At 39.0% G+C, this 19789-nt stretch overlaps 1 protein-coding gene across 6 annotated transcripts in view; it reads right to left on the bottom strand.

Annotated features, from left to right (window-relative positions):
* The window catches only part of sgpp2 (sphingosine-1-phosphate phosphatase 2), a 40280-nt gene that overhangs the window by 7169 nt on the left and 13322 nt on the right, over positions 1 to 19789 (bottom strand). For 3 of the 6 annotated variants that reach the window (XM_069896703.1, XM_069896701.1, XM_069896700.1), the window contains exons 2-3: positions 11687 to 11842; positions 4627 to 4806 (exon numbers count right to left, since the gene is read on the bottom strand). In XM_069896703.1, the coding sequence (XP_069752804.1) occupies positions 4627 to 4806; positions 11687 to 11842 (336 nt within the window). The remainder of the gene's footprint in view (positions 1 to 4626; positions 4807 to 11686; positions 11843 to 19789) is intronic. The other 3 variants (XM_069896705.1, XM_069896706.1, XM_069896702.1) reach the window with 1 other exon arrangement.

The following is a 19789-nucleotide window of genomic DNA, read 5'->3' as shown; positions in this document are numbered from 1 at the left end:
ATTTTTAATAGTCTCTAAAGAGAACAAGAAAATAATATTGAATAAATATTACCGAATAAATAGTAATTGTGCGAAAACAATGACTCCAACTGGGTGAGACCGTTACGTGAATTCAAGAAACTTTACGTTTAATTGACAGGAATTTCATCTGACAGAACTTGAATGGAAGAGATTTAAAAGAAAAACTTTGTGGAAACTACTCAGGCAGTGTTGGTGATCTGAATGGTGTATAGGAATACATCCTCACACACCATTCTGCTTCTATGGATAAAAATGAAAGCAACAACTTCACATTTATTTAATTGGCCAAAGAAACAATACTTATTATTTTGTTTGGCCTCAAGCTTGCCTGCAAATATAATTGATACTGACAATTAATAATTTACAAGATGTATTTAACATGGTTCTAAAGGTAATCAAACTCTAACTCTGCAAGCTTGCTTGGCACTCAGCTGCCATCGGATAGGAAACTCGTCGCTATTTGACATAGGCCTGGAGCTAAACAGAAAAAAAAATTGTTCAATTGTAAATTATCTGCCCTCCATCTCACACTGGGATGACATGGAAGTCTTGAGCTTATTCTCTGAACAAATGCCAAAATGGTTGCCTTCCATCAAAGTCTTTCACAAGATTACTGATAGTTTCAACTTCTTTCCCTTTGATTCCACTCCTTTCTTCAAATAAGGGGAGCTATGTTGGACAGTCCTTGTTTTAGTCCTACTCACTCCAGCATTATGAAGGAACTTTCCCAACATGACTCTTTAATTCCATCTCTACCAGTATCCAGTCTATTTTTTTTTTTTTAAAAAGCACCTCATGCAACTACAGGAATTGTATAACCTGCCCTTTCACCTCTTACCTTCCCACGTTTCAGGAATTCTAGGTAAAGCAGTGATTCCATCGTATTTCTTCCAATCTAGTGCGCTGCATTCAGTACCTCTCTATTCTGAAGAACTCAAATGCAGATTGGGTGACCGTCCACGGGGGGGGGGGGGGGGGGGGGAGGGAGGGGGAGGAACACATTGAGATTCCTGCTGCCTGTCATTATTTTTCCATCCCCTTCACACTGACCCCTCCATCTTCAGCTTCCAACACTGTTCCAAAGAAGCCTATTGTAAACTCAAAGAATATCACCTCACCTACTTATAAAAAATGGCCCAGTTCAGAAGAAAGGTCAATAGCCTGCAATGTTACCTCAATTTTTCTATTTCCACAGATGCTGCCTGATCTGCTGTATTTTGCATCTCTAAGTTCTGCATTGTGTTTTTATTATCCTGTCTTCCTTATCCTCATTCACATATTTGCACCTACTCAAGACGTACAACTACAATCAACAAATCTTCAGCATCCTCTCTCAGCTAGAACCATTGTGCCCCTTGCTCTCCATACTATCACAGACATTCACTTTGTTCTTTCCACTCCTTCCCCTTCTCTGCTGCTTGAAACATGGTTTATTCATAACATATCCTAGTTCTTCAACCTGAAACATTGATTCTTTCTCTTCAGATGCTGCCTGCCTTGTTGAATAGTTCCTGTAGTTTTTTTAAAAATTAGATTATTATGTCAATCCTTTACAAGTTAACCCAGGAATTTACCACCTATTGGCCTTTTAAGTGTCTAGTGTGAAAGCTAAATCAGCTCCACACAGATGATGTCATCTCATGCCGGGGATGGATGGCCTCGACCCCTAGTTCAATCCCCGGCGTCCGCAATGAAGCAAGTATGAAATAGATAATTGCATTGTGGGATTGAAATAACCCAAGTTTTTGCATGAGTACAGGAACATGAAAGAAAAGATTAAAATTAAGATATAAATTTTGCCGTGGGCAAGACGCAGTGGGACAGAGAGGAAATAAATAGCAGTAGTGGACAATATTTAAACCATGGGAAAAAGCAATGGCCGACCTCACTTCTCAGAATGCCGTGCAGCAGAGAAACCCCTCCATGAATCCTCTGTGCGTGCAAATGGGCATATAGCCCTTTCTCTGGCACATAGAATTCTGGGAGGGCAAGTGGACCATCGCCTTTTCCCATGATATTTATAAATTATACACGATTGTGCTACCAACTTTCCCATGCTATATAAATTGTGCACTGCAGCGCTACCAACTTTTCCACCCTGTTTAAAAATTGTCGGCTATTGCTATTTATTACTAGCACTTTCCACGGTTCCTTATAAAAGTTTATATAGGTCGGCACAACAACCACAGGAGCTGAAGGGCTCACAATGTACTGTACGTAAAGCTTAATTATGTTATAATTAGGCATGATTAATTTTATTTAAATATAAGATCATAATACATTGATCAGGATTTAGGGCAGTTCCACCATCACTCGATGCATCATGACGTCACCGGTAGAAGGTAGATCAGTCCTAACTTCAGGGTTGGCTCCTTGCAATTATGGAAGTGTTCAGTGTCCCAATTAGGAGTGGCCAATTGTGCATTCCTATCCCAGGACACTGAATGGCCAATTTAGTGGGATGCAAGTGAATGGCCAATTTATACAACTGAACGGCCAATTTAGTGGGATGCAACTGAACGGCCAATTTAGTGGGATGCAACTGAACGGCCAATTTAGTGGGATGCAAGTGTGAAAGGGGTTATTATTTCTGAAGAAAAGAGGCAACAACACTGTCTGATTCAAAATCATTAACTCCTGAACTTTGGTGTTGCTCAAAATGTTAGCTTTTAAAAACAAATCATCATCTTGTGGTGAAAGGGGCTGTACTGTCCTATTGTTTTTTTTTTCTTGCTGTTTAATAAGTATGAATAAAGAGGTTTGTCATGTAAATATTTATCAAATTAATGCAATAAAATGTGAAGAAAGTCTGGGAGAAATAAAACTGCAGATGCTGAACCTTGAGTGAACAAAGTGAAGCTGGAGGGATTCAAAAGGGCAGGCGGTGTGGCCAATGTTTTGGTTTGTAACCCTTTGTCAAAACTAAGGTGGAAAGTGGAGACAGCAAGTAATTAAAAAAAAAAGGAAGAAGGAGGTGGGGAGGGGATAGGATACTGGACAAATAAAGGTGGGATATTTGATGAGAAAAATAAATATGGAATAGTAATGTTTTATTGCTGTTATTTTAAATTCTACCTCAGAATGGTTATTCTTCAAAACAAATGTGTTTTCAATTTGTCTTTTCAAGTTATGGCTTAACATTTTGTTCCTTCACAAGAAATACAGTTTCTAACCAGTCTATGCACAGTTTCTAACTAGAGTCTGACGCAGATCTGATTTAAAAATTAATGTCCTCAGGATCTACAAGGCATTGTTCAAGCCAGATGCCAAATTTCATGAATTTCTGTTGGTTCTAACAGATTCTTAAAAGATAAAATGTTATCATTTTTATTTACAGGAAAAAAAAATTAATGATTGGTTCTTATTTCAAAATCAAAGGTCTGAATGTATAGGGATGTATATTAAAAGCAGTATAAATCTGAAATATAATTAAGAATCATGATTTAGATGGCAATAATTTTATCATCTGAATTCTTTTGCTACTTAGTTATGAACTAGATTTTGTTTAAAATAATTTGAAGTAATTTAAACTGAATGAAAAAGATTATAAAGTGTTCATCTCTTTTTCCTTTAATATGAAAATGGTTAAAAAATATTCACATGCTCTAATGTGCTCTTGGAAGGTATCTCATTCTGATGGATTGTTTCAGAATCACAGAGATTTGGGATCACAACTGTTGATCTTTCATTTACATTATGATTTCAGTTATGCAGAGTGTATGTTTATTGATGAGGCTTTCTACCTTTACTGCGCTGCTCTGCTGTTTTCCACTCATTAATGTGAAAAGGAGGAAAAACTGTGCAGTTGTAAGTACAGAATGAGAAACTCATCTCCGAAAAGGTACAGTTTCAAAATTTCCATGGAAATAATTATGTGGGGGAAAAAAAAGACAAGTTGGAAAAAATCAACTGAAAATTATTCCTGTGTAACAGAAGTATACATCTTAAGCACTTGGGATAAGGAACGGATAGATTGAGGGCAGAATTAGAAAAATACAAGATCACACATATAAATCTAAACAAATGCTAAATTTTCTGCCATTGAATTGTGGATAGCTGGTATCAGCAAAAATAATTTAGTGGAGTGTCAATTAAATATGGAGGAACATTACACAAAATATTTGTCAGTAATAAGTTGAAAAACTATAAACATAGACAAGTCTGTTTACCCCTCATTGGTAACATTAAATACAGAATTGGTAGTCATGTGCGTTGTATTCAGTTTCCAAAATTTGGTTCCATTGAAGTCAATGGAATCAAGCCTTGGAAACTGTAGTAAACACACCTGCCACCTGCTATAAATATGGAGCTTTAAAACAGCTCCAACAATTGTTTTTGGGGGACTCACCATGTCAAAGCAATGGTAGTTATTAAATGCTGACATTCAGGTGCTATTGACTTCTTGGCAATTCCACTTGAAATAGTACAACCCAACTTTAGAGGAGAAAGGAGTAATCTTGTGATATTGATTATAAAACCAAGCCAGGATTCCATTCCAATTTTAAAAAATGAGTTCTTTAACTGACCTTAAAACAGAATAATAATGAATGTATCTAATGTTATCTTAGATATAGTTTTGAGTCAGGAATTGAATACATTTCCTACCTTGTATCTGTGCATTGTAGCAATTAGGAATGTAAAGGAGATAGCAGTGGCTGCCATGGCATGGGTTGATGGCATGCCATACTCTGCATCAACTCTGGTTTCCAACTTTACGACTGGTGGAGATAATGGACGTGGCCACTTGATGAGATCTTTGGAGGCCTGCCCTAAATACATAACCATCTGTCAAAACAGTTACAGAAAAGTAAGATGCAGACGTTCATGAATGTATTATGTATTTCATTCTAATCTGCATTTTCTTCCTGTTACATTCTTTATACAGGTTAATTTTGCAGTTTTAAATTCATTGATTAAAAGAAATATATAGAATCTAAATTTATTTAGCCATCTTTCACAAGGTCGGTATATCCCAGAACATGATGTAGTGGGTATTGTTATCTACTGACATGCAGAGGATCAAGGTTCCAAGTCATGGCAAACATCAGATTTCACTCTCTGCGAATGCAATTCCAGTTTATATTCCTTAATTACAGTATATATGTTATCTTGGTAGTGACACACTGGAAAAAATGGCCCAGCTGAGTAGAGACCCCATAAAAATATCAGAAATGACTGGATTTTTGCTGCAATTAGTTCCTCCATAAATCTTCGTCCGCGAAGCCAAGCCAAAGAAAAAAGATAGAGACACCAAGCTTAGGTTTGGTGCTAGACAGAGTAACAAATTCTGTGGACAGTGAATATGTGCAAATGCCAGCTGTAACGTTTTCCAAAGCTGAATGGTCTATTAAATTCCAAATTGTGAAAAGAATTGCCACTTGCATTCAATAAAAGCTTCATAAGTACCAAGCAAATCTGCACCATAAATGTGTGAAAATGAGAAAGCATATTCTGAGATTATTTCCACACCTAAACAAATCACTGAAAACAGATTGCACAGACACATGGCAAAATATATCATGATGAAAACTTAGAAAACTGAATTGAATCATTTAAACATATTAAAATAATATAATTCATTTGTCATTTCAAATTGATACGAATGAGAAGTACTTTTTGAATCTTGTACTTCATTTTCTTTTCTTACTCATCAGTCACTCCAATTTCACTTGGAAAACAACACGGTAATTGCACTGCTTACAGCAATTGTTCTCACTCAACCAAGTTTCTCTTTTCTGCACCTTTGGTTTGAGTTATTGGGTATTATTTTTAAGCCTGCAATGCTATAGTTATTACAAAAATCTTGTATTTTCTGAGATAAAGCTAAAAATGATTAGATACTTTAATTGAGTGATTACTTTCCAATTTGATTTGAATATATGTTTGAGATTTTGCAGCAGGTAATCTTGGGAATGTTCAGAGGTTACCAGTCTCTTCTCACCCAATTTCCCACTACACAAGAAAGCCAAACTGCAAAAAGGTTGGTAGTGAACCTGAAGAAAAATACACTGCAGTAAAAGATTTTAACTATTAATGTGAAATTTTGTGTACAAATATTTCTGAGTATATACACATGGCACTTTCTTTTAGGTATTTCAATTCCTAGATTTTTAATATGTGGATAGAATGAGATACAAAGCAAAGTTTAAAAAGAAAAAGGACCACCATTTAATGAGGCATTAATTTGTAAAATTTCAATACACAGAAATATAACACCCATTGATGCCATGTATTATAGCTCAAAATGCCATTTTAGTGATTTGTATATTAGATCTATGGCCAGAAATATTAAAATGTATTTTTCCAAAGAATGATGTTGAAGAATGAACAATTTGTAATATTTGAATGATCTTGAATTGGAAAGATTCTATGATACTACTTGAGGGGTTAAATCTACTCTGCTTGTGTGAGCACTCTTCAGCTTAGGAATTGGCTCGCAAAGCCAGATAGAACTGGAAAGTACGCAGCCAAGGGAGTATTGACTTTATTCTTGTAACTAAATATCATGTGATCAGCCCTAGCAACCGCCTTGCTGTTTTCATTTACAAGGGTAAATCGTGCCCAGTCTTCTGTAAATTTGCGGAGAGTAGTTAATGATTTCATCAGTTTCTTCAGAGGAAAGGTGAAGAAAATGTATATCTATGTACTCGATGTGCTGCAACCTTTCCACGAACAGAAAATATCTCCGGCATTGAGCCCTCTATTTTCTGCCTTCAACTGTATGGTTGAATTCTGGACAATACATATCAGTTTCAATATATATTCAAAATGTGTTAAATATTCATAAAATTGTATCCTTATCACTATTGTACAAAAAGGAGCAGTGCAGATGGTTTTCCTGATGCCATTTAATTTAATGAACACAAGTTTATTTATCATCTGATTGTATAAGTACAACCCAACAAAACAATGTTCTCTTGTCCTTGGTGCAAAGCACTTGCAAACAGACAGACACATCTGCACAGTATGTGTTTCCAAATATTAAATAAATAAATATGATTGTTAAATAAAGAGCAGAATCTCGGAGGGTTTGTATGAGCAGTTCATCAGTCATTCAGCAGTCTCAATGCCTGTGGGAAGAAGCTGTTCCTCAGCCTGGTGGTTCAGGGCCTGATACTCCTGTATCTCTTTTCTGATGGGTGAATGAAAATATTAATTTATAGGAAGAATCCTGTAAATTACAATCCTGTACAAATTCACAACAGGAAATCGCAGAAAAGTAACTCCTTGGCAAGTTGTTTTACTCAAGATAGTGAACATAAAGCCAACCAACACCATATAAAACATCACATTATTCCATCAGTTGACTCTAGAGTGCACTTCAACCGATCCTAAATCTATTGAAATAATTCAGAAAATCATGGATTATAATCAAGACACATTAGGTGAGTGAAAACATGAAATATATTACAACTTTGGACTTATCATACTCTGACATTAATCTAACATGAATAAAACAGGTGAATAAATTCAATATGTTTTTTTTTTAAAAAGCTTTAAAGGTACACTCCTACCTGCAGAAAATAATAAAATCTATGCAATTCCTCTCAAGATAGAACAGGTCAATTTCACCTTGCCAGATCAATATGAAGTTAATAACGCTAACACTGGCAATTGAACTGGAGAATTGACTGACTGAAGTCTCTCAGAGACTTGTCACAGACATACGTCTTTCAATCTTTTGTAAACTACTGGTTTTCTCACGTGATCTACTACTCATAGAAGTGTACGGTTCTTCGATTAATGATGAATGAACCATCAATCTTGAATGATGACAAGATATTCCAGGATGCTGTTGAACATCCCACTGATGCTTGCATCAGCATCACATTCTACTGCAGCCACCTTGTCTTTGAATATGCCTTTGCTTTGCAAATTACTAGCAGTGATCTTGTGCCTACTTTGAAAAAAAAATCATTTCTTGCCATTTCTGTTCATAATCAAAAGTACATTTTTAGCATCAATCCTCCATTTAAATTATCTCACATTTTTAAAAAAGCAATTGATAAATTTGAATAAGATAATCTCCCAGAAACAATTGGAGTCTCCTTACATAGGTAAAGCTTTATAATTGCTTTTACAAGGTTGTCAGACTTCACGCTCTCACTGATGTTGAACCGTCTTGAGCAAATTTTATCAGTGCCAAACTTGTTCCAGAAAGATAAAATTTATACACAATTTAGAAAAATATTGACTGTTTTATCATATTTTAATTACTTTTGCACTAAGCGTTTATTATTTTGCTTTTAAAATAGATTGCACATGGAAAACATGATTTATAAGCATGAAGACCAGAATAGTAAGTCATTAGAGCGGTACAGTTAGTGCAACTCCTTTACAGAGCCAGCAATTGGGACTGGGGTTTGAATCCTGCGCTGTCTGTAAGAAGTTTGTATGCTCTTCCTGTGTTTCCGTGGGTTTTCCCTGGGGGCTCAGGTTCCCCCCCCCCCCACTGATCAAAATGTACTGGGAGTGTAGATGGGTGTAACTTGGGCAGCACAGACTTGTGGACCAAAATGGCCTGTTACCGTGCTGCATTTCTAAATTTAAATGTAAAACATTCAAGAATACAATGCAGTGGCTTCTCCTAAGTAGGGAAGCCAGGCAGTGTCTACCTAGTACAGGGAGTTCCATGATATTGACTTCACACATCAGTAGTAGTTTTGTTAAGGACTATGAATTACAATCAGCAACATGATGGACACAAAAGACTGAAGATACTGGAATTGGGAGTAAAAAATGAGCTACTGAAAGAATGCAGCTGTGGAGGCAAAGGGATGGTGAACCTTCAGATTAAGACCTTGCACCAAGTCTGAGAGTGAAAGGGGTGATCGACAGTATAAAAGAGGTGAGGGGGAGGAGAGAGATAGGAGGTGGCAAGCATAGATGAACAGATAAAGGAAGTTGATGGATGGACATGTGGAAATAGTAATAGAGGCTGTGAGGTGATATATGGAGACAAAGGGCTGCAGATTATGGGATTTGATAAGAAAGGAGGTGATGAATGAAACCATATAAGGTAACTTGATGGTGGGCAGGTGTGAACTTTAGGGGGAGGGAATGGGGGACAAGGTGGATTGGGTATGAATGGTAGGTGGATGGAACCAAGTAGGGAGGGGAAAGAAACTAGATAATTAGGACTGGAGGTTGGAAAGGAGTGAGTGAAAGGACCTGTGTCGATCAGAAGGAGAGAGAAAAGAACAGAAAGGTAGGGATTCTCTGAAACTGGAGAAATCAATGTTCATGATTTTAGACAGCACAGGAGGAATATGTTGTTCTTCTAGTTTGCAATTGGCCTCGCCCTGGTAATGGAGGAGCTGAGTGCAGTCAGATCAGTGTGGCAATGGGAGGGAAATTAATATATCATGCAACGGGGAGCTCAAGATGGCCATTGTGAGAGGTGCTTGGCAAAGTAGCCAACTAGTCTGTGCTTGGTCTTACCAACATAGATAAAACCATATCAAGATCATCAAATGAAATAAACAAGGTTGGAAGAGGTGCATGCAAATTTCTGCCTCACCTAGGAAGGGCTGTTAATCCCTAGCTGTTTATGGACTTTTATGGTCACAGTACAGAAAGAGACCCTTTGATCCAACTTGTTCATGCTGACCAAGGTCCCATGGTGGTGTTGGGAAAGGGAGGGATGGGGAGGGGTCTACGAACCAGCAAGTTACATGGAAAGTGGTGCCTGCAGAACCATAAAAGTGTGGAGGAAATTATAAAGAATGTTTTGATGCATCAGTGGGCTGGTAGGTAAAGGCGAGGTGAGTGCAGAAGTAATGTTGAAACAAATTTTAAGGGACTTTTTTCTCGAAAAAAAAAGGCTAAGCTCATTTTATAATGCGAACTGCATCATAAACCATGCACCATTATTGAAAGGTTGCACAAGTGATGTTCTGGAGAAATTTAAGCCCTCCAGCTAAAACCGAGAGAAGCTGTTCTGACTCAGCTATATAGTTCACTACTATCCAAGTCTGGCCTGCATCTTGCTGCTTGGAAATATATCAAATCAGCATAGATTCTGTGCTCCTTGCTCCAAATTATTAAAGGGGTGTCTGAATTCTGTTTATGTTTATTGGCTGTAGTTCCTTGTTTCTTCTGAAATTTACCAGGGAGAAATTAACTGATCCCTGAAAAGGGTTAATTGAGTTAGAACACAAAATTAACTGTAGCCATTCATGGTGAAGCACGCTGCCTGTTTTCTGCTGTCATGTTCAACTTGTGCTTCATGCACCATTCATTTGATGAATGTAGCAACATTTTGCTGACTTCCTAAAGGCAGTTGAAACTTTTCAATGGGTAGGTTCTTTCCAGCTGTAATATAAAATGGAAGTTTTTTCTGAAAAATTTCTGGCAATTCCTTAGATGAAGAGGATGTTCTTGGATCTCTAATAGTGAGGAGTATAGTACATAACAACCCGTCCAGAAATATGAATGGTAAAATAACAGTAAATATTCATGTTGCTCAAAACGGTAATCCAGCAAAAGTTTCTCACAAGATTGGTCAAAGCTTGAAATACATCATTAACTTCATTCACAATTCATTAACAATCATCTATCAATAAACTCTGTTATAATAAAAACAGAAAATGCTGGCAATATTCATCTGCTCAGGCAGCACTTGTGGAAATAGAAAGAGTTACTTTCAGGTTCAATCCCCTTCTGATAAGTCTCATTTTCGATCGCCTGCGCTCAATATCAAGTTATGCCAACTTAACTAAAACTACTTGCACGATACCTATCCCTACATTCCTTGCATATTCATGTGAGTGTTTTCAGCATTTCCTGTCTTTATTTCAGATTTCCAACAACTGCAACTTTTAAAATATTTTTATTAACAATCTCTATCAGTTATGGCTGAAATACTTAGCACGATTGCAGGCCTCACACCTATAATCCCTAGATCTGTGTTGTAGTCTCAACTATTCCACGATATACTTACAATCTTCAGTTCAGATATTGAGTGTAGAGGAGGTTCACCATAGGTGGTGCATCAAGAACAATACACACACGCATGCACGCATGAAATCAGCATTGGACAGTGATTGCTTTTAATCAATTTTCTCCGCATATTGCTTGGACTGCTAACTGCAAATCCCTTCACCATAATGGCAACCACAAACTTCCTCATGGAAATGCACATATAACTTGACATACATTTTTATTAAAGCACAAGTGCAGTTCACCTTGTTTCCTTGATATTGGCTGTTAACACTCCAAATCAATCATCAGTGCCCTTTGGCTAATGATAATCAAAATAAATTTATTATACACATCAAAAGCAGAATATATGGCCTTAAAATTGGAAGTGAAATGCCCTGCTTGATCAAGTATAATTTTCCCTCTCCTACTAACAACACTTTATCTGAAGATTCCACACAAAATTAAATTCAAAGGGTAAATGTAATGATCTGCATAAACATCATTAAAAATATGGCAAGCTTGAAAGCGAGCTCACTTTGAGTGACATTATTTTAAATTTTGATCCATCAAGTGCAAAATGTGTTATGTGAAACAGAAATAACTTAGTACAAATAAAATAATTAGCAAAGTTAACGAGTCAAATATATTTTCCAATGGTTATTGTACAAAACCCAGCCCAAAATTGCAATATTCTGTTTCTCATAGCTAAACAGAAATAGTACAAAAATTTGGAGGTACTTACTGCCCAAACACCAACCAGCCTCCTTGTAACATATGGGTCAAAATTCCAGTAGGTGAAAGGGAGGAATGTGATGTAAAAGATCTCCTGGCCCAATGCAGCAGCAAATCGGAACAAGCAGTAAAAGAAAAAGTTCTTCACTACATATCCTGGCTTTTCCTGTGAAAATGTAAAACTACATGAATCTCTGACCTTTTTTTTGAGGCAGCAGAATTTTTCCTTGTCCCAGATTCAACAGATGTCTCTTTTACCTTGACGCTTGTGTGAATATAAAAAGCATTGATCCAATCAGCTCAACTTTTTTTTTTAAAGAGGTACTTCAGAAACAAATATTAGTAGAGATTAAGTTGACATAGGTAAAGAAAGTACCGATCAAATACATAGTAATGGAATTTTCTTTTCTCTCCGACTGTGTTGAAGTTTAAAATAGCTTTCCAAATATGTGAAATATTAATTTGATGGGATTTAAATTTGTTCCAGTGTGCTTAAAACATTTTTGTTGAAGTAATACATAAAACCATATAACATTACAGCACAGAAAGAGGCCTCTTCAGCCCTTCTAGTCTGTGCTGAGCCATTTTTCTGCCTAGTCCCATTGCCCTCCAGACCTCTCCCATCCACGTTCATCTTAAATGGCAGAATTGAGCTCACATTCACCACTTCAGCTGGCACGCGAGCATACCTGAAGATTATTTTTATTTTGTTAATTTAAATGGATTTTAAGTTCCATAAAGGACTAAAGGGAAAATGTGATGCAGACTACAACCATTACTGTGATCCAAGTAATTCCTTCCAGCACCTTCCACCACTTCTCCAGGAGTGTGGTAAAAACAATTTGTGCAAATGTAAACAAGACTTTCACTGCACTTCTGCTGGAGAAGCAAGAGCAACGGATTAATTTCTTAATACTCTATACTTATCTTGTTGGGCCTTGTTGTATGTTACATCATGAACTTAATATACAATAACACTGATAAAATTTGTATTATATAGTATTTTAACCAGAATTTTGACATATTACTAAAGTGGATAAACATGCCAAATAAACATTATTCAGCATGCTTGGGTTTATACCACAAAGGAGGATCCTTCTAACCTTCTCAAAATGACTCATCAATTTTTCCCTTGAAAAGAAGTCTGATACTTGCGTGTAGTGATAATAGCTGCCCTAATGACGTGTACTTATACTCTGGTCAAAGAAGTTTCTTCTGAATTACATTTTGAGTTTATTAATAACTGTTAATTATTTTATTGCACAAATTGATCCCAAATTGTTTCATACCATGTACAATAAAATGTCCTGTAAAAATTGAGTCATCAAACATTCTGTTGAAATTTAATGCAACCTCTTTGCTTCACAGTGTTATCCCTCTAGAAATAAACCACAGTACTTGGCTTTTAGAACAGGCTTTCTAATCTGCATCACTACATTAAGTGAAATCTGTAATTAAATCCCCACATCCAACTCTCTCCCCATTAAAATACTTGTTTTCAAATATTGTATTGCCTACCTTTTCATGAAAATGCACCACCTTACTCTTATCTGTTGAAATTTCAAGATATTGTTAATAATACAATTGCATTTAGTTCCATTTTGAACAATGTCCTATAGTTTAGTTTTTTATCTAACTAAAGCCCCAATTTGGAGTCCTGTACAAATTTTGAAATATTGATAATGGGGACTCTAGCAATGAAACATAATTCTTTCTTTGTATGTTAAACAGTTGAATTTTCATATAATTAAGATAATATTTATTCAGATTCTCCTGACTCATCTCACCCCAAAGCTTGTATAATATTGATTTTTAAAAAAGCACTAAATTTCATCTCTATAATCAGAACTCTAGATTTATCAGCATAACCTATTTTGATAAAATGGATGACACCCTAAACACTTATTTGGCTTTATTCTCTTTACAATTACTGACAACCACCTCTGTATATCCAGCTTATTATATTTCTATTTCACTGTGAATTTTCATCTTATGCAGTGCACAATTTGAATCCATTTGCACATTCTACATATGTTTTGTTAAGGATGCTTGTCATTAACTGCTAAAGTACAAATTAGTGTGTGCTTCCAACAAGTAAAGGAGCTACCTCTGAAATTTAAATGACTCATTGAAGTCAATGGACCACTTCCTGCCTTTAACATTGTTGCACTTGAGCGATTAAAGTAAATATATGAAGTCACTCTATTTTAATTACCATTTAACTTAATAATTTGAACCTTGAACGATTAGTTCAATCTGTAGATATTAATGTTTACATGTCCCAGTAAATAAGGCTCTAACCACGCAATCTATTTCCAGGATAACTGGTGACACAGCTTCAAATTAAGTTTAGAAATTTTAAAAAAGAGAAGCACGAGTGAGCTATTCACAGCACTTTGTACAAGCTATGCGATTCATGGCTGGTCTTTCATTACAGAATTATTTTCTTGCACTTAAGCTCTCAATTTCCTTAATATCTTAAAAATCTATCAATAGTAGTCTTGAAAATTTTTAATGATTTCTTTTCCACAGCTCTCTTGGGGACTGAATTCCACAAATGCCTTACCCTTTGGGTGAAGAATGTTCTTCTCGTCTCTGTTCTGAATAACCAACCCCTCATTGTGATATCATGACTTCTCTTGAGACTGACCAACCTGGGGAAATATCACCTTCAGATCTACTGAGAAGTTTTCTCAGTTTCTTGATTATCCTTTCGCTGTTCGTCATTGACACCAAATCAGAATTCTTGGCCATTTATTTCACTGGGCCTTATAGAATCTCACAACAACTGGACTTTCATAATATTTTGAAAGTAATTTACTATTTATGAGATGATTTAGATATTCAAAGAGAATGAATCTGTAAAAAGATCAGATATTGAAAATTTGCTTTTGAAGGCTATTCAGATCTCTATTGCAGGACCCCACCACCAGACACATTTTTCCTTCTCTTCCTCTCTCAGCCTTCTGTAGGGACCACTCCTTCCATGACTCCCTTGCGCACTCTTCCCTTCCCCACCCATCACCCCAACCCGGCGGTGTGGTCGTAGTAGATGTAATACCTGCACCCACACTTCCTCCCTCACCATGCTCCGAGGTCCCAAACAGACCTTTCAGGTGAAGCAACACTTCACATGTACCTCCAAAGAACTCATTTGCTGCATCCTGTGCAGCCTCTGTGGCCTTCTCTACATCGGCGAGTCTGGTCGCAGATTAGGAGATCGCTTTGCCCAGCACCTCCTCTCCATCCACAACAAAAGTGACCTGTAGCCAACCATTTCAATTCTGAGTCGCACTCTCAAACTCACATGTCTGTCCATGGCCTTTCACACTACCCCACCCTAACCACCCTCAGATTGGAGGAACAACACCTCATTTTTCATCTGATCACTCTCCAACCACAGGGCATGAACATTGAGTTCACTGCATGCCACTAATCAGTTTGTTCTTTTCACCCCTCCCCCCATAACTAATTATTCCAGTTCCTACCTTCATTCTCTCTCCACCTAGCCTAGATCCTCCCCCCACTTTCCCCCACCCCACCCCTTTTGAGGGGTCTCCTCCCCCTCCCCCTTTTGTTCGGACATCTCTCATGTTCCTCCACACCTTGATGAAGGGCTCAAGCTCAAAAAGTTGGCGATGTATCTTTACCTTTGCTACATAAAGGCACTGTTTGACCTGCTGAGTTTCTCCAGCATTTGTGTGTTTTTTCACTTAACCACGGTGTCAACAGGATCCTGTGTTTTACCTCTAATATGCTGAACAAGTGACATCAATATTCAAATATCTTTAGAAATCTCTACTGTTTCTAGATGCATCTCCAGCACACAGGGGCAAACTACAATGCACTATCATATCCATAGAATCCAGAGTGCTTGTCAAAACTGTTTGGCCTAATTCTGTATAAACTTTTAAATGTTTCTCAAGGTGCATAATCAATTTGTCCTAGTGTTTTTGGAAGATTTTCCCACTACAACTTCTATGTGTGGTAGGACTGCAAGCATCAGGACATTTTTTCCCACCTTCTGTCATGTCCCTAGACAGAGGTCAATAAAATTGATTGGAAATGGACAGGTAGTTTCTTCCCTCACAGTTAGAGTGGGAAGCTTTGAAATTTTACACAAATCCAGCAATTGTGTCTTGAATCACAATTTCTTCCCAACCTCTCTGCCATCTCAATGCTGGAGAAACTCAACTGGTGAAACAGTGAACTTTATGTAGCAAAGATAAAGATATATAACCAACGTTTCCAGCTTGAGCCTTCATCAAGGTATGGACAAAATTTGCGCAGATGCCAGAACAAAATGGTACAGGGGAGGGGCAGGGGGAGGAGCACTGTCCCAAAGGCAGGAGGTAATAGGTAAATAAAGGAGGGAGGGCACACCAGCAAGCAGGGGGAGGAGGGAGTACATAGTTCGACCAGCTGAGTTTCTTCAGTATTGTTTTTACTTCAACCACAATATCTGCAGACTCTCGTTTACTTCAATTGGTATAAAACTTGTCTTGATGATTGGTATTGCTCCAATATAGTATATCGACCTGTTTCCAGCAGCTACAATTCTGCACACTTTACACTCAAAAATAATAAAAATGAATTATGACTGCAAATTATGCTGATATCCTTAGAATTCTGATTAGAAAAAGTACCCAAAAAATGCACATATAACAAAAACAACAGTTTGCTAGTGAAATTATTTTCCAAGTCTCTAATGTGTAGCAATCCCAGTTCTGTGATTGTCTCTCTTATTGTTCCCCATCTGCACCCCCTGCTGCTCTCATGCTCTATGACCACATTCTCACCCAGACTCACTTCCACAGCCTTGTGTCTTTCCTGTCTACTTGCCTCCATCTGATGCCATTTAGATTTCGGCTCCGGTTCCAAGCCTTCCAGTTTGGCCCCTATCGGGATCTCAGGTACCTGCACTGCATTGACTCCTGCTCTCTTCTTACAGACTACCCTCAGCTCGATGGGCAGATGCCATGTGTAGGTACCAGCGGACCCTCACTCTCTCGCTACCACAGCTCTGTACCTCACTCACCATGATCTGCCACGGATCTCTCCTACACTTCATCCTCCACCGGAACCACACATTCAACTACCGATTCTACACACACCTGGCATCCATCAAGGATTGTGTCCCTGGAGACTGCCACTTTGTTGACCTCTCACGCAGATATCCACTCTGGCCCTGATGGTTTACAGGACTGAGCTCCTGATGAGGGTCTCCCCCTCGGCCCCGGCAACCTAAAGGTTCAAGCCTCTGACATGAGCTATCACCCTGAACTTGGCGACCTACAGAACTGAGCTTTGGACGCAAGTTTTCACCTTGGCCCTTGTGACCGAACCTTCATCGTGAACTCCCACCCTGGATCTGGGAGTGCATGGGCCTCTCTCTCTCCACCCTCTGACTTTCCCAATCCTCCCTGCTCTCCCTTGGACTGTTCCTACCATCCTCCTCCTGATCCTCCCCATCCTCCTCCACTCCCCAACATCATCCACCCCAGTGAACCTCCCCCTATCCCCTGCCTGGTCTTCATCATTTCCTCCGGCCTTCCCCTCCCAGAGACTGAACACTGAGGACAAAGAGGTCTCAACCTTCATCTCCCTTCTCCCACAAATCAATGAATTCCATGCACGCCATGATGCTGAACTCTTTTTTCCATCGGCTTCATCTCCATGCCTACTTCCACAACCATGATTCTCCAATCCCCCACTACAGATCCCTTCTCCAGCTTTAAACATTCATCCTCCTGGAGATCTCATTCTGGTCTTCGGCCTGCTCTGGACAACATGATATCAACCTTATTGAAATAAATAAAGTTTCGAAAAAAAAAACCTTATTGACTTCTCTACTTCCTTCATTCATTCATTCCAATCTCACCTCCTCAGAATGCCTGGCACCAATCAGAACCTCACCATCAAACATACAGGCAAAGGTGGTGCTGTTATGGCTCACTGACCTCTGTCTGTTTGAAGCCAGACAACTCTCAGACACCCCCTCTTACTTACCCTGCCAATAGGACCCAACCAAAGCTCATCATGCATCATCTCTGAATTCATCACTTCTGGACATCTCCCTGGCACTACCTCCAACCTTATTGTTTCCCAACCTCGTACCACCCGTTTCTACCTCCTACCTGTGTCACCAAATTGGTCTCCACTTACTTTGACTCTGTTTTGTCCCCCCGGTCCACTCCCTTCCCACCTACATCCAGGACATTCACTCACCCTCCAGCACTTCATCAACTTCCAGAGCCCTGAACTCAATTGCCTCATGTTTACCATGGACATCCATTTCCCATACACCTCCATCCCCTAAACTGAAGGCCTCAAAGGCCTTTGTTTCATTCTGGACAAATAAAACCAACCAGTCCCCCTCCACCACTACCCTACTCTGGCTGACAGAACTTGTCTTCATCCTCAATAATTTATCCTTTGTCTCATCCCACTTTCTCCAGGTCAAAGGAGTGGCCATGGGTACCCATATGGGCCCCAGCTCTGCCTGCCTATTTGTTGGTTATTTGGAGCAATCCATGCTACAAGCCTACACAGACAAGGCCCCTCAACTCTTGCTCTGCTACATCGATGACTACTTTGGTGCTACCTCGCATATCAATGATGAGCTCTTTGACTTCATCCACTTTCCGAACAACTTCCACCCAGACCTTAAATTCACTTGGTCCATTTCTAGCAGCATTCTCCCTTTTCTCATCTTTCTGTCTATATCTCGGGAGACAAACTATTGACAGACATCTTCTACAAACCCACCAACTTACACAGCTACTTCATTTACATCTCTTCCAACACTATCCCCATTTAAGGATTCCATTCCATTTTCTTAATTCCTCTGTCTCCGTGACATCAGCACCCAGGATGAGAACTTTCATGCCACATCATCAAAGATATCCTTTCTTCAAACAATGTAGTTTTCACTCTACCACCATCAACTTGGCACTCTCCCGTATATCCTCCATTACCCGCACATCTGCCCTGGCCCCCTCTGCCCCCATGTACAACAAGGACAGAATTGATCTTGTCCTCATCTACTACCCCACCATCCTCCACATCCTTCTCTGCCATTTCCACACCTACTACATGACCCCATCACTAGATATATACCGTCTTCCCCTCTCTTCCTTCCACCGGGACTGCTCCCTCCATTACTCTCTCATCCACTCCTTCCTCCTCACCAATCATCCCCTTGGGACCTACCCCTGTGTGACCACAGGAGATGTTCCACTTGTGCCCACAGCTCCTCCCTCACCACCATTCAGGGCGCAAACAGTCCTTCAAAGTGAAGGAACACACCTACATTGTGGTCTCCTCTACATTGGAGAGACTGGACGCAGACTGGGAGATTGCTTTGTTGAGCACCTCAGGTCTGTCTGCCGCAATATTGTGGATTTCCCACTGGCCACCCATTTCAATTCCCCATCCCAGTCCCCGTCTGACATATCGATCCATGGTCTCATGCACTGTCAGACTGAGACCACCTGCAAATTCAACACCTCATCTCTGACTGGGCACACTCAAATGGAATGGCATTAATATTGACTCCTCTGGCTTTTGTTAAATGCCCCTCCCCCACCACCCACTGCCCCCACTTCTTTCCCCTTTGCCTCCATCCAGCTCTGCCTCTCTCCCTTTTTCCTGTCTACTTTCACATAAACACGATAAATTCTTACTTAGTCCCTTATCATATCCAATTATACAACCTTTTGTTGGTCTGGATTCCTCCTCCAGCCAGCATTGTTTGAAAATCTGACACTTCCTGTTTCTGGATCATTCTTCTTGTTCCTTGAAGAAGGGCTCAGGCCTAAATGTCCTCAATATATCTTTGCATTTTTTTTGGATGCTGAAAGGACTGGCTAAGTTTCTCCGGCATTTCTGTGTTTTTACACCAATCCCAATTAATTACTGAAGAGAAAAAGGTCAAGGCCAGTTCAACTTGGCTTGACTGCTATGACAATGACTTTTCAATCTTCTGACTTGTCTAATGAGAGACATCTTAGAGAGTGCTGATGTTGGAATCTCACGCAATCGGCTGGAGGAACTCAGCAGGTCTAGTAGCATCGGTGGGAGAGAGAGAGAAAAAATGTGAGCCAGAAGCTTT

Source organism: Narcine bancroftii, chromosome 9 (genome assembly GCF_036971445.1).
Source record: "Narcine bancroftii isolate sNarBan1 chromosome 9, sNarBan1.hap1, whole genome shotgun sequence".
NCBI lineage: Eukaryota > Metazoa > Chordata > Chondrichthyes > Torpediniformes > Narcinidae > Narcine > Narcine bancroftii.
Note: the sequence above shows the minus strand (reverse complement) of the source record. Positions and strands in the feature narration are given on the sequence as shown.